At 39.7% G+C, this 13,080-nt stretch overlaps 1 protein-coding gene across 1 annotated transcript in view; it reads right to left on the minus strand.

The window, feature by feature from the left end:
* RLBP1 (retinaldehyde binding protein 1) overlaps positions 1 to 13,080 on the minus strand; it is a 279,097-nt gene that overhangs the window by 42,669 nt on the left and 223,348 nt on the right. Inside the window, exon 3 of the mRNA XM_044078197.1 lies at positions 5,984 to 6,162. Coding sequence (XP_043934132.1) covers positions 5,984 to 6,162 — 179 coding nt within the window. The remainder of the gene's footprint in view (positions 1 to 5,983; positions 6,163 to 13,080) is intronic.

Raw genomic sequence — 13,080 nt, forward strand, 5'->3', positions numbered from 1 at the left:
GACTAATATGCATATGTGATTGTCTGAGTAAACCATCCACAGTTCAAAGTCACTGTCTTACAGGAACAGCACGTGCTTTTACTCAGTTACTGCATCCCCTGCAGACACCCAGATGCCCAAGCCATTACCAGGTTTGAAGATTCTCCTACTTTCCCCAGTAATGGATACCATGAATTCCTCCATCTCCATGAGATGCCTCTGTATGGATGGTCTACTCCCAATGGTTAACCTGTCTCCGACAATTTCATGTTTCATGATCTTGGTGTGCAGTTACATATCAATGACCCTGTGATGTATCAGTACTGTTGCCCTATTATACCTGCTTACTACATTTATGCCCTGTACCAATACTTTCCACATCTGGTCATAGAAGGTCCTGTCTGCTTTATCCTTCTCAAGGATATACTTGCCATGTGTGCAGGGCCTGTAGTAACACCTCCATTTCCTGTGTAGTAAACTTGTCATTGCTATTCCTTCAGCCCCATGAAAATATGTACTCACTTGTGGGGTTACACATGTGGATTAGTGAGTGAGTGTGTGTGTGTGTGTGTGTGTGTGTGTGTGTGTGTGTGTGTGTGTGTGTGTGTGTGTGTGTGTGTGTGTGAGTGAGAGTGAGTGAGAGTGTGTGTGTGTGTGTGTGTGTGTGTGTGTGTGTGTGTGTGTGTGTGTGTGTGTGTGTGTGTGTGTGTGTGTGTGTGTGTCTGCATGGGCCCTTGCACGCGTACACATGACTGTCCATGCCAGACAACAACTGAATAAGTACTGTTCCAAACCCCCTAATAGTAGCTACAGTCCTGTGTGCTGCTATACTGTAACCATTCTCATGATGTGGCATAGTATGGTAGCAGTGGGCATGTTAGTCATGCTAGATATCCCTGTACCTGGTGTACTACAGGCCTCATATTCCCTGCAGTACATAATGCGGTCCATGGGCCTATAGAACACTGTTGTAAACTCTATATAGCAGGGCAGAAACTGGAACTGAGTGTGTCCCCTCAAGTTGATCCTCCCCACAGCAAGATTGCAGCCTTCCCTGTCTCGTGTCCTGTGCCCATCAGGTTGAGCTCACCCCCAGCAGGACTGCAAGCTGTCACTGTGCCCTGTCAAGCAGAGACACCCCATCAGGGCTACAACCTGTCTTGCCCTGTCGCCTGTGCCCTGTCAGATTGAGCCCCCTCCCAGAGCATGTTAGTCCCTTCTCACACCCTGTGCAGTGTTACCCCCCCCCCCCCCCACACACACACACACACACACACACATGCACACTCATCTATTCTGTTACAATGCTTGTTGCTTCCATGGTCCTTTGTGTGGTCACTACATTGCTGAGGTACATCACCAGTAGTCCTGCCTGCTCTCAGTTCCCTAATGCTCACTACATTCTGAATCTCTAAGTTGCTCACCATATGTTTTCCATCCTTTTCTATCACTCCCCATCAACTGTACGTAGTCCAGTCCTCCCCATCATCAGTTTTCCGGGAGTTAGTCTGGTCAACAAAGGTAGTCTCAGCAAATGCAAAAAGAAATAATGCTGCTGACCAAAACTATTTTCACTGACAGTGAAGGTTGCCTTTTATACCACTACTGTGCAACCTTGGACTTGGTGTGTATATATATATATATATACATATATATATATATATATATATATATATATATATATATGTATATATATATATAAAATGTCTCCCCACATGATGGGTCTGGGGGGGCTTTCCCCCAGTAAAAATAAATTCTTCTAATGTTTGCCAAAGTTAGTTTCAGTGCACAGTTTTCAATCTGCTTGCTTTCAACAAAACTACCTTCAGCAAGTTCATAGGTTCATAGATTTATAGGCATGTACTAGGCTTAGTTCCCAGTTCCTCTGTCGAGTAAAGCCACTGGAGTGATCCCTGGGATGAATTATCTATTTCTCATCCACTCATCAAGATTTCTCTTGAAGAGGGCCAGTGAAGTGCTCTGCTTGACATGTATGGGAAGTCTGTTCCATAGCATGGGCAGTCTCTAGGTTATGAACCTGTGCCTCCAGCATGTTTTGTTGATTGTGGTAATAAGGTTGAGGTCTCTGGAGCATGTGGTGTGGAGGGATTGGGATTTCTTTAGCTGTAGCATTTCTAACAGAGCTGGGTCAGACATGGCTTTGTAAGTCAAGCAGAGATCGCCTCTAAGTAGGCGATATGAGACAGAGAATAGTTGGGGTTTTTTGAGTCTGTCCATATGGGACAATTTTTAAGGCCTAGGATCTTCTTTGTGAGGTACTTTTGTGGCCTCTCCAATTGTTGCAGGTGTTGAGTGAGGTACATGCCAAATGGGGCATTGTACTCAATGATTGGCCTAATGAGGGAAGAGTAGAGGGAGACAATAACCCCTTTCTTCCTGGATGCAAAACCCTTAGTAATGAGATGTGCCACATAGAAAGACTTTCTGACCACAGTGGCAATGTGGTGGTCAAAAAAGATAGGTTGCTGTCAACCTGTATTTCCAGATCTCTTATACTGCCTTCTGTGTTCAGTGGACTACCATCGATGTGGTAATTCATGGGAACTGGGTTTTTCCCAAAGGGGATGATGATGACAATTTTTGGCATTGAGCTTAAGGCCATGGTTCTGACACCAGTCGTTGGTCTCAGTGAGGCCTTTCTGTAGGATGTCAGCATCACTTGGGGAGTTAATAATAGCTCCCAACTTGCAATCGCCTGAGAACTTTGTCAGCCAGAGTCTCTTCATGTTGGCCTGGACTTCAGAGAAGTAGATACTAAACAGGAGAGGACCCAGTACCAAACCTTGTGGGCTAATGGGGCGATGGTTCCCAGGGTCTGTAGTTGCTCCTCCTTTGTGGAGAGGGATGACTGTAGCAGTGCACCATTTGGTACATACAAAGCCTGAGATGAGGCTGTGATTGAACAGGGCACACAGGTGAGGTGCCAGTTCACTCTGTAGTTCATGTAGAACACAGCCAAGGATATTGTCAGGTACCATAGAAGATGTATTCTTGGCCTGGGACAGTGCTGTTTTAACCTTTGCAGCAGTAATACTGGGTGCCTGGCAATCTACTGGTATTGTGACTGGTCCATTGTGGGGGCGGGTAAGGTTGGCACTGAATCTGTTGGCCAGTTCATTGGCACTGTCTTTTGGCTCAGTATAGGAGGTACCATTGTTCAGTAGCTCAGAACAAATCTGGGTATTGCCGTGGAGATTCTTTACATAACTATAGAAGGCCTTGTGGTTGTCTTTACTATCTGCTGCAATTCTGTTTTCATGGCTAGCTTTAGAGGATTTGATGAGGGATCTCAACTTTTTGTTGAGGCTGATAAGGGAGTTTTTTCCAGTCTTGGGACTTCACCTTATTTCTCATCAGTTTCCTCCTTCTGTTGTAGAGTTTGTTTATGGCAGGGGACCACCAAATTGGCTTCCTTTTTTTGGAGGAGAGCATCTTGGTTCTATTGGGTATGGCAAGATCCATGCATTTGTGTCCGTGTTCGTACTGTGCATTGGTGTATGATTTGGTGGTCATGCAACTATTCTCCATTTGCAAGGGTGCCGTGAAATTAGCCACCCATGTTTTTAGGAGCCCAAACTTAGCTTTGGAGAAGTTTTTCATGGTGGTTACCTTTGCAGTAGGGGTGGGGTGGGAGGGATGTGGATTTCCAAGGTGATTAGTTTGTGGTCGGATCTAACCAGAGAAGAGTTGACTATTAGTGTAGAGCAACGGTCACCCATGTTAGTAATGACCAGGTCAAGGATGCTGCTACCTCTAGTGGGGGTAAGAATGAGCTGTTCCAGGGCATTGGAATTAATGAATTCCAGGAAACATTGGGCAAGTGTATTGGTACATGAGTAGTTTTCCCAGTTAATGGAGGGGTAGTTGAAGTCGCCCAGTATGAGATTGTTAGGTTGGACCCTCATATTCTCCAGGGAGCTTAGAAACATGGAGTGTGAGCCTTGGGACATGGTTGGGGACCTATAGCAGGCTAAGACCTGAGTCGCTGTCTTACTCAATGTTAGCTTCACCTGAAGTATCTCAGATGCGTTATGTTGGGCTACTAGTCTGGAGGTGTGCACATCCCTTATGAATATGGAAACACCACTGCCTTTGGAGCTTCGGTCCAAGTTCTGAGGCCAAAAGGTGTGGAATGAGTTATAGCCTGGTAGTGCAGGGGTGCTTTCTGCTGCCTTGAACCAGGTCTCTGTTATGGCACAGATGTCGATGTTCTCAATTTTAAGGAGTGCTTCGAGCAAGTGCATTTTGAGATTTAGACTTCTAGCGTTGAGCAGCATGACCCTCAGATTGCATTTGTTTGTAGCTGTTATGGAGGCAATTTAATCTTTGGAACACTGCCTAAAAAAGGCACTATAGGGGTGGTAACAGCCTGGGCCAGTATCCGGAAGGCCCAGGGGTGACAGATGCAGGCCATCTCTGGCAAAGCATCAAGGTCTGTCAGTCATGTCATCCCAGACAGACAGATACTGGATCCCCTTAGAATGACACCAGAAACTTAGTTAATTGTTTAAATCAATAATTTTCTGCTTGTACTGTGTTATCATTCTTGGTGATGGTAGGATGCTGCTCAGGGCTAGGGTCATACCCGCCCGGGCTACATAATCCGAGAGCTCCTCTATGTCTCTTTTCATGCAGTCCAGGGAGGTATGTCTCAGGTCATTCAAACCCACATGTACAATGACACAGTCATATTTGTACCTGTTGTTGAGGGATCTGAGTGCATGTGTTATGTGGCGAATCCTGGTGCCTGACAAGCAGCTGTTACTTTCTCCTTGTTCAACCTAGTGAGTAGGACATCAGTGTGCCTCACTATCGAGTCACCTACAACTAGTGTGTTGGACATCCTGCTGACATGAATCACATTTGTCCAGCCTCAGCTCACTATTTCTGTCCCCCCATGTGTCACTACCTCTCCTATCAGTCTTTGACTGTGTTATATGTTTGTCCACACCTGCTATATTTCTTTTAGTTATCCCTTCTACTCATACCTACCCTTTGCTAGCTCCCAAAAAAATTATGGATGGTGAAGTGTTGCAGTGGTAGTGTTGTTGCCTCACAGCAAGAGGTTCTGCGGTTCGATTCTCAGTTGGGGTGCCTTCTATGTGGAGTCTGCATGTCCTTCCTGCATTCATGTGGGTTTTTTCTGGGTGCTCCGGTTTCCTCCCACGTTACAAAGTCATGTATTTGGAGCGTTTCTCCCCAGGCCTCTTCTGAAAATTGGCTTTGTTCTAAGTCAGACTTTCCCAGTAAACAAATGTTAAATAAATAAAATAATTCTCTTACGTACCCTTCTACCCACACTTACCCTTTGCTAGCTTCTCCGTTTACCCACCTTAAAAAATAAGCATCAGGAGGTATACCCTTCACCTCCTCATTTCTTATCTTCCCTTACTCTTGTTATTCTGTGTGGTCCTCTGTTTGCTGTCCCCCATGTTTGTTTGTACTATCTCCCCCACTTAATCCCATTTATATGATAAATGACTTTGCAGTATGCTGGGGTGCCCTTGTATGGATTGCTTACAGTGCCTGTATTGCAGCTATGGGACATATTGATACAAGTGGTAACGTATAAATCATTGGGCGTACCCCCTCACCTGATGCTTCCCCTTAGGTCACGCAACTCATAGTGCAGTCATTCCAGAAGCATTGTTACTGCTGTCATCATGACTACGAAGTTTGATTATGCAGGTCTGCCTCAGGGTTGATCAAACTGTAGAAGCACTCATGCAATCCTGAACTACACCGTGCTTCATCACATCAAATTTGTTGTGTTATTTGTTAGTGTGAATGTTAATTGTACTTATCCTAAGTCTACAACATCTTCTCATTCACTTCCTCACTTCACACTTAGAAATGAACTTTTCAGTGTCTCCACGTGATACTTTTTAGGAAATTAAAAACAACTGCTCATACAAATCAAATCACTTTTGCTTGTCAACGTAATGATTTCACTGGAAATTTGTAAAATAAAGGTCTTATTTACCTCATCAAACGTGATCTCTTCGTAGTCCCAGTTCTCAATCTTGAAAATCAAGATCACGCGCCCATACTTGTCTCTGCTTGGCAGAATTCCAGGATAGCCTGCCTCAATAGTACTACGAACAGCTTCAGGTGTCAGGTTCTCAAAAAGTTCTGGATACTGCTGACGAAAATGCACATACCCTGTAAAAACAGAAATACATTCCTCTTATTCTGGTATTTTTAAAATAATCTATGACTAAATAACTAGAGACAATTTTAGCAAGAAATGACTGACTAGACTCCACATTTTTATTACAGCCCATTCCCAGATGCTCTTATTCTTATAATCCAAAATGTTGTAAATATACCTACTCTTGTTTCCATAAAATGTTAGAAGATTCCTTGTAATATTTCTTACAAAACTGATAGAGGTATGTGGCAGATCTAAGAGTCCATTATTAATTAATTTCAGATATACTTATGCTTTTTACTGTAGTATCTCTTAGGAATGTTCACTTAAATACAAGATGTTTTAGAATCCTTTTAGAATCCAGAACAGAAAGAAGCGCAGTAGCACTAACTACGTATCTCTCTCTCTCTCTCTATATATATATATATATATATATATATATATATATATATATATATATATATATATATATATATATATTGTGGATGTGGATATATATATATATATGTATATATATATATATATATATATATATATATATAGAGAGAGAGAGAGATAAAATATTGCACTGCATTTTACACTTTAGGAGGAAAGTACTACAGGACAGAATGGTACTTCCATTCAAGATCCCTGACAATCCTTACTCATGTGTTAACCCTAACCCAAAACCTGCCAAAGTAAATGTTCACACACTTTACACCCAAAGGGGAGACACATACACACCCCAAAATACCATAGCCCCCCTTAAAACTACCCCCAAACTCAAATCTACATTTCCAAAAAGAAAAAATATATAAATAAATAAGTGAATGTAGTATGAGTCTGGCATACCATGTAGCAGACTACAGATCTGAACTGTTAGTAAACTGATTCCTGGGACCACATTCCTTCCACCTTTATTCACCTACTATGCAACTCTGAGCAAGTCATTTAACAAAATAGTCCTCCCAGGTCACACCTGAAAATGGACAGTTGTGTCCAATGGGCTTACCTTGTGAATAAATAGGTAAAATAAAAAAGTAAAACAGAATTATTTCCCACTGAAGTTGTTCAAAAAAATGCCTTTACAAAACTAATACCTTTAATACTTTCTTTACTGAAACAGTGCAATCCCTAGCCAACAAACTATCACAAAAATACCCTAATTACCACCAACCCCACACCCGATAATCAAATCCACTTCAAGCTTCAACTAGTGCGAACATCTTTCATTAAGTCCTTACTGAAAAAGCTGAAACCCACCACCCTCTCAGCAGACCTGCTACCTGCTGAATATCTCCAAAAGGCAGCCAATGAAATAGCATACCCCATTTCGGTTTTAATCAATAGAACAATTCTGGAAGCCTATATCCCCTCCATCTGGAAAATCTCCCACATTATTCCTCTACACAAAGGGGGAGACTCCACTGAACTTTGTAATTACAGGCCTATAGCAATCCTATCCCCCTTGCCTAAAATAATGGAAAAATGTATTCATAAGCAACTTCTTGCCTATCTGAATCAAAACTCTCTCCTAGCCATCTCCCAACACAGATTTAGACCCTACCATAGCACAACCCCAGCCCTTCTCTCCTTCTCTAATAGAATAAATCAAAACCGCAATAATAACAAGCTCTCCTCTGCCCTCTTCCTATACCTATCCAAGGCATTTGATATGGTAAGCCACCAGTTACTCTTAGACACACTACAATCACTCCCCATAGACAACCTAGCAATAAACTGGTTTAATTCTTACCTCAGTGACAGACAATAAGCTGTACTATGGAAAGAGAATCTGTCATCCCTTTTACCAGTCACCCTTGGAGTCCCTCAAGAATCTATACTGGGTCCCCTCCTATTCTCCTTATTCATTAATGACCTGCATACAGTAATCTCAAGTGCAACTTGTATTCAGTATGCAGATGACTCCACCTTAATCTGCTCTGCCACTTCCCCCTCAGATCTACAAGCTGTATCACAAATCACTTTCTCCCCCACTCGCATGATCTCCTTACCACCCCTCACAGTAACATCTAACAATGGTACCATAATTTCCCCAGAAACTAGCACTAAACTACTAGGAGTAATCACAAACTATAACCTTAAGTTCGAGGCTCACATAGACAAAACTATTAAAACAGTCAACAAAAAATTAGGCTCTTTATGTAGGATCAAGCAATTCCTAGCCCCATCCACTAGAACTGTTATTGCCCATACACATCTGCTATCAACCCTTCTTTATGCCTCAACCATCTTTGCTAACCTATCCAAATCAAATCTCAATAAGTTGAATAACTGCTATAATAACATTGCAAGATTTGCCACAGGGTCAGCTTTTAGAACGCATCACTGTGTTAACTTCCAATCATTAGGCTGGCTAGAATTACCCAACCAACTGCAATATACCCAACTAATAACTATTCAAAAAATTCTCTACAACCCAGACAGTACACCGGTACTGAAAAACATTATCACCCCCTACAGTAACCTAAAGACTCTTCGCTCTTCATACAAAGTACTAGTGCAGGCTGTTAGAACCAACAATTCAGCAGGTACATGACTATTCTCTAACTCTGTCGGGAAAAAAATGGAACCTTCTTCCTGCGGAACTCACCAATGACCCCTCCCTACCCCAATTCAAAACATCTCTTAAAAAATACCTGCAAACACATTGGCTTTGTCCCTGTACTAACCCTGACTAACCCCTAACTGACAGCATCTGTAAATGTGAGCCTCACAAGAGTATGTCAGTGAGCCACTAACCACTTACAATTGTGTATAACTCTCTCCTATGGAAAGAATGAGCAAGATTAATCAACTGAATTTTATTTTGTAAACTGGTTCTAATAAACTGTTTTTACCATACACGGTCGCTGACTGAACAGTTTTGTGCTTTACAATTACTACGGACTGTGTGTATGACTGCCTTCACTGGGATCCTGTTAAGCGGAGAAATCTTGAGTTATCAGTGTTTGGTTTTTTGTTCTCCGTTTATCCATTGCTTTGGTGTTATTGGTCTGTTGTTATGGAGTTACAGGCTAGCCAAGGGGCCTCACAATCCTTGAGGAATGACAGATCCTTGATCAGTGAACTTACTAGATTAACACAAGCGTTTTCACAACCAGATACTGACTTGCCGGAAATGGAAACTTCCATTCCATGTGCACAGCCGATTGCCGGTAATTACGCTAAGACTAACTCTTATGCAGGAGGAAAAGCAAAACGAAATGACGAATACCATCACAGAGTTCCACTATGAACAATGCTGAAAATTCAGGGACTCACTTAAATGAACGATTAAATACACAACAAAACAAGGATTCTATCATGTTTTTGGACAAATATGCTGATATTAATTTTAATGACTGGTTAAACAGAAGCTTCGGTCCTACGGAGCTTCAGGACCATGAACAAAAGAAACAGGATACTTCATATACTGAAAAATGTAAGCTTTTGAAAGTACACGTTAAAATTTAAAAATTTAAATCTTGATAACTAGTTTCTTATTGAATGTATAAAAAGGAAATGTGCCTAAATTTCTTAGGCTTAACACGTTTCCTAACAATACTATTATCCGTTCTGCTTTTTACCATAAAATTGTGAACATTTTAAATAATTGTGATTTAGCTCTTATGAGAGCTATGGTTAATAATAATAACAATTTAATTGAAGAGTTAAAGGACAAGATAGACAGAATTAATAATGAAATATGTGATGATTTACTGTTTACTGTACAAGAGTACAAACGTGACTATTTTAGGGTTCTTAATGATGTTGACAACATTATGATTAAAAATCATAAAAGGAAGATGGGCAAATTAGATAGGGATGATAGGGCCTATGAAAAACAACTTGCTTACACTCTGGGTCATAAAAAAGAGTATTTAAATAACCATTTTAAAAGGAGAGAGTTCACACAAACAGGTCATTATAATGCACGGTCTCATCAATGGGAGCAAGGGAGAAATGATATACAGTTGGAAAGGGAAAATTGTCAATGCAAATACACTTACAACAGGGGGAATAGTGAATATGATATCCCTTTAGAGCAGGAGGGGCCCAGGACATCCGAAAGGATCCGGAACCTACCTACCCATCCAATATATGCACAAGTTATGCAGAAACACCCCCAGAGACATCAGGGGGACCAACAATACTGAGTAGGGATGTAATACTATTACCTCAGACTATTAACATTGAGAATTTTGAGGTGGATATGGAACAGTGTGGGGAATACAATATCAGTATTAATACACACAACAATGTTATCAACCAACAAAATGGAGATTTTTTTTATTTACAATTATACTGACATTAATATTGAGGACAGACATTTTTCTGTGTTCAAAAAAGGCTTCACTTTTGTCCCAGCCAAAAAAGTCGATTTGGCTGGAATCATTCTCGATGTAAAATTATTTACGAGGAAGTTAAATTTGGAGGCATTGGCCTCCAGTAAAGAGGCTCAAAACAATTTGCCCACCAGACCCCATGGTGAGTTGGTGAGGAAAGGTACATACAACCTCCCCTTACATAATGACATTAGTAACTTTGACAACGTTTTAATAAAAGAAATAAAACTTAGTTACTATCAGAACAAAAAAAAAACACTTTCATACTAACTTAAACTTAGAGGAAAGGGCGATTTTGGATGAAATTACACATCACAGTTCAGATATAAGAATTATGAAGCCCAATAAAGGGGATGGGGTTGTTTTAATGAATAGCTGGTCTTATATTACCAAAATGATGGATATTTTAGATACACAGTGACAATACACTATTATATCTAGAAATGAACTCAACATAGCATATAAAAAGCTAGATCTTATTACTGAGGATAATTTATTACAAGGTTTAACTGATGACAAGTTATACAGATTTTTTAAGGTTGATAAACCTTTTCTCCCCACTATGTTTGGCATCCCCAAGGTGCACAGAGATAGCACAAATCCACCTTTAAGACCTATTGTGACATCAGATGGTTCCAAAACTCAACTGTTGGCAATCTATGTGGACACAAAATCGAAGCCCTTTTACAAATTATACCCAAACATTTTGATTGATTCCTGGGATTTGTTAAACAAAACTAATCAACTACAATACCAGTCCCATTACTCATTTCTTACTGTTGATATAAAGGATTCGTTTTCCGTCATTCCATACAACACAGGACTAGAATGGCTTGAACACATGTTAACGGAATTCACATTTCTTAATGAACATGAATTTAGACTTGTACTAGAGAACACTGAGTTGGTTCTTAAAAATAATTTTATTTATTTTCAAGGAGATATCTTTCAACAATTGGACGGTGTGGCTATGGGGGCAGCATGTGCCCCCATTTATGCCAATATAGTCATGTTATACTGGGAGTTGCACTTTGTTTTCACTTCCCCATTTATGGATAATATTGTTAAATATTTTCATTTTTTGGACGATATATTTATAGTTTGGAAGGGTACCCAGGATGATATTCCAAAACTCATAGAATTTTTCAATAACTCTACTGAATTTCTTAGTTTTACATATGAATTTAATACAGAAGAGACACAATACTTAGATGTAGCTATCTCAAAAGATATTTTAAATGAGAAATATGTGTCAAAAATCTACAGGAAGGCTTGTTTTTCTAATTCATATTTGCATTACAACAGTAGCCACCCCCATTAACAGAAGAAGAACATCAAAGGACAAATGGTTAGGGTGGCAAGGATGACATGAAATGGAATATGTACACAAACTATCTTTGGAGAGAGGATACCCTGACACCCTTATTAATTCCCTAAAGGAGGAAGTGATTAAGGGGTGGGGTACAAGATTTGTACCCTTATTGAACTCAGAACACAATACAGAGAATATTGGTTACAATAAAATTGGTGGGGGCAAAAATGGGGGGACTTACATAACAAAAGACATTACTCCCTTTTTAGTTATGACATACAATTCGGATACTACCCTAATGAGAAGGGCTATAGATAAGACATGGGATATGTTTAAGAGTATGGCCAACAGATTAGAAGTATTTGACAAGCGTTTGATGTATAGCTTTAGAAGGGGTCCCAATCTTAAAAATATTTTTGAGAAGACCAGACAGGAGAATAATGACAAAATGGTTAACAAAAAGGGAACTTTTCATTGTGGAAGATGCTCTCAATGTATTTTTGTAGCTAATAGGGGGGATTTACTATTACCCAGCATCCCAATTACCCTTAAGAGCAAACAACATTAAACCTGTTACACTAAGGGGATTGTATATTTAAGTTTACTGTACATTCTGCTGGGCTTACTATGTGGGAAAAATGTAAAGACATCTCCTTCAGAGGATATATGAACACGTGTATGATGTCAACAGAAAAAAGGAAACAAACACACTTTATAGACATACTTTGTATGTACAGAAACCAATTTTAAATTTTGGATTTTGGAAATGGTCCCCAGGGACAGTAGAGGGGGTGATTGGGAAAACAAATTGTGTTTTAGAGAATTAATTTGGCAGCTATGCTTGGATTCAAACACACTCCCTGGGATGAATGACTATGTATCACTTTTACTAGCCCTAAGACTAAGAGCTAATGAAGTAAAGCAAACTAAAATAAAATAAAATGAACAAAATGATAGGATACTAGAGTACTACAATAATTTTTTAGGTATGATTTTGTACAATAGAAACATGATGTACCAGTTTTTTGTGTTGTATTATATTTATTTTTATATATATATATATATATATATATATATATATATATATATGTATATATATATATTTTCGTTCATTATTACGTATTTCACATTTTGAATGCATTATTATTTTAAATATATCCATATGTATGATTTTAGGTAGTACACAACAAGATAGGTCTAGTTTTAGTTTATTTTATTGTATTAAATTTATGTGTTTTTAGTAAATAATTTTTTAGAAAATAACCTTTTAGTAATAGTTTTTGAACTAC

The sequence above is a fragment of the Protopterus annectens genome, chromosome 7.part0, assembly GCF_019279795.1.
Source record: "Protopterus annectens isolate FY-2018-M chromosome 7.part0, PAN1.0, whole genome shotgun sequence".
Classification (NCBI taxonomy): Eukaryota; Metazoa; Chordata; order Ceratodontiformes; family Protopteridae; genus Protopterus; species Protopterus annectens.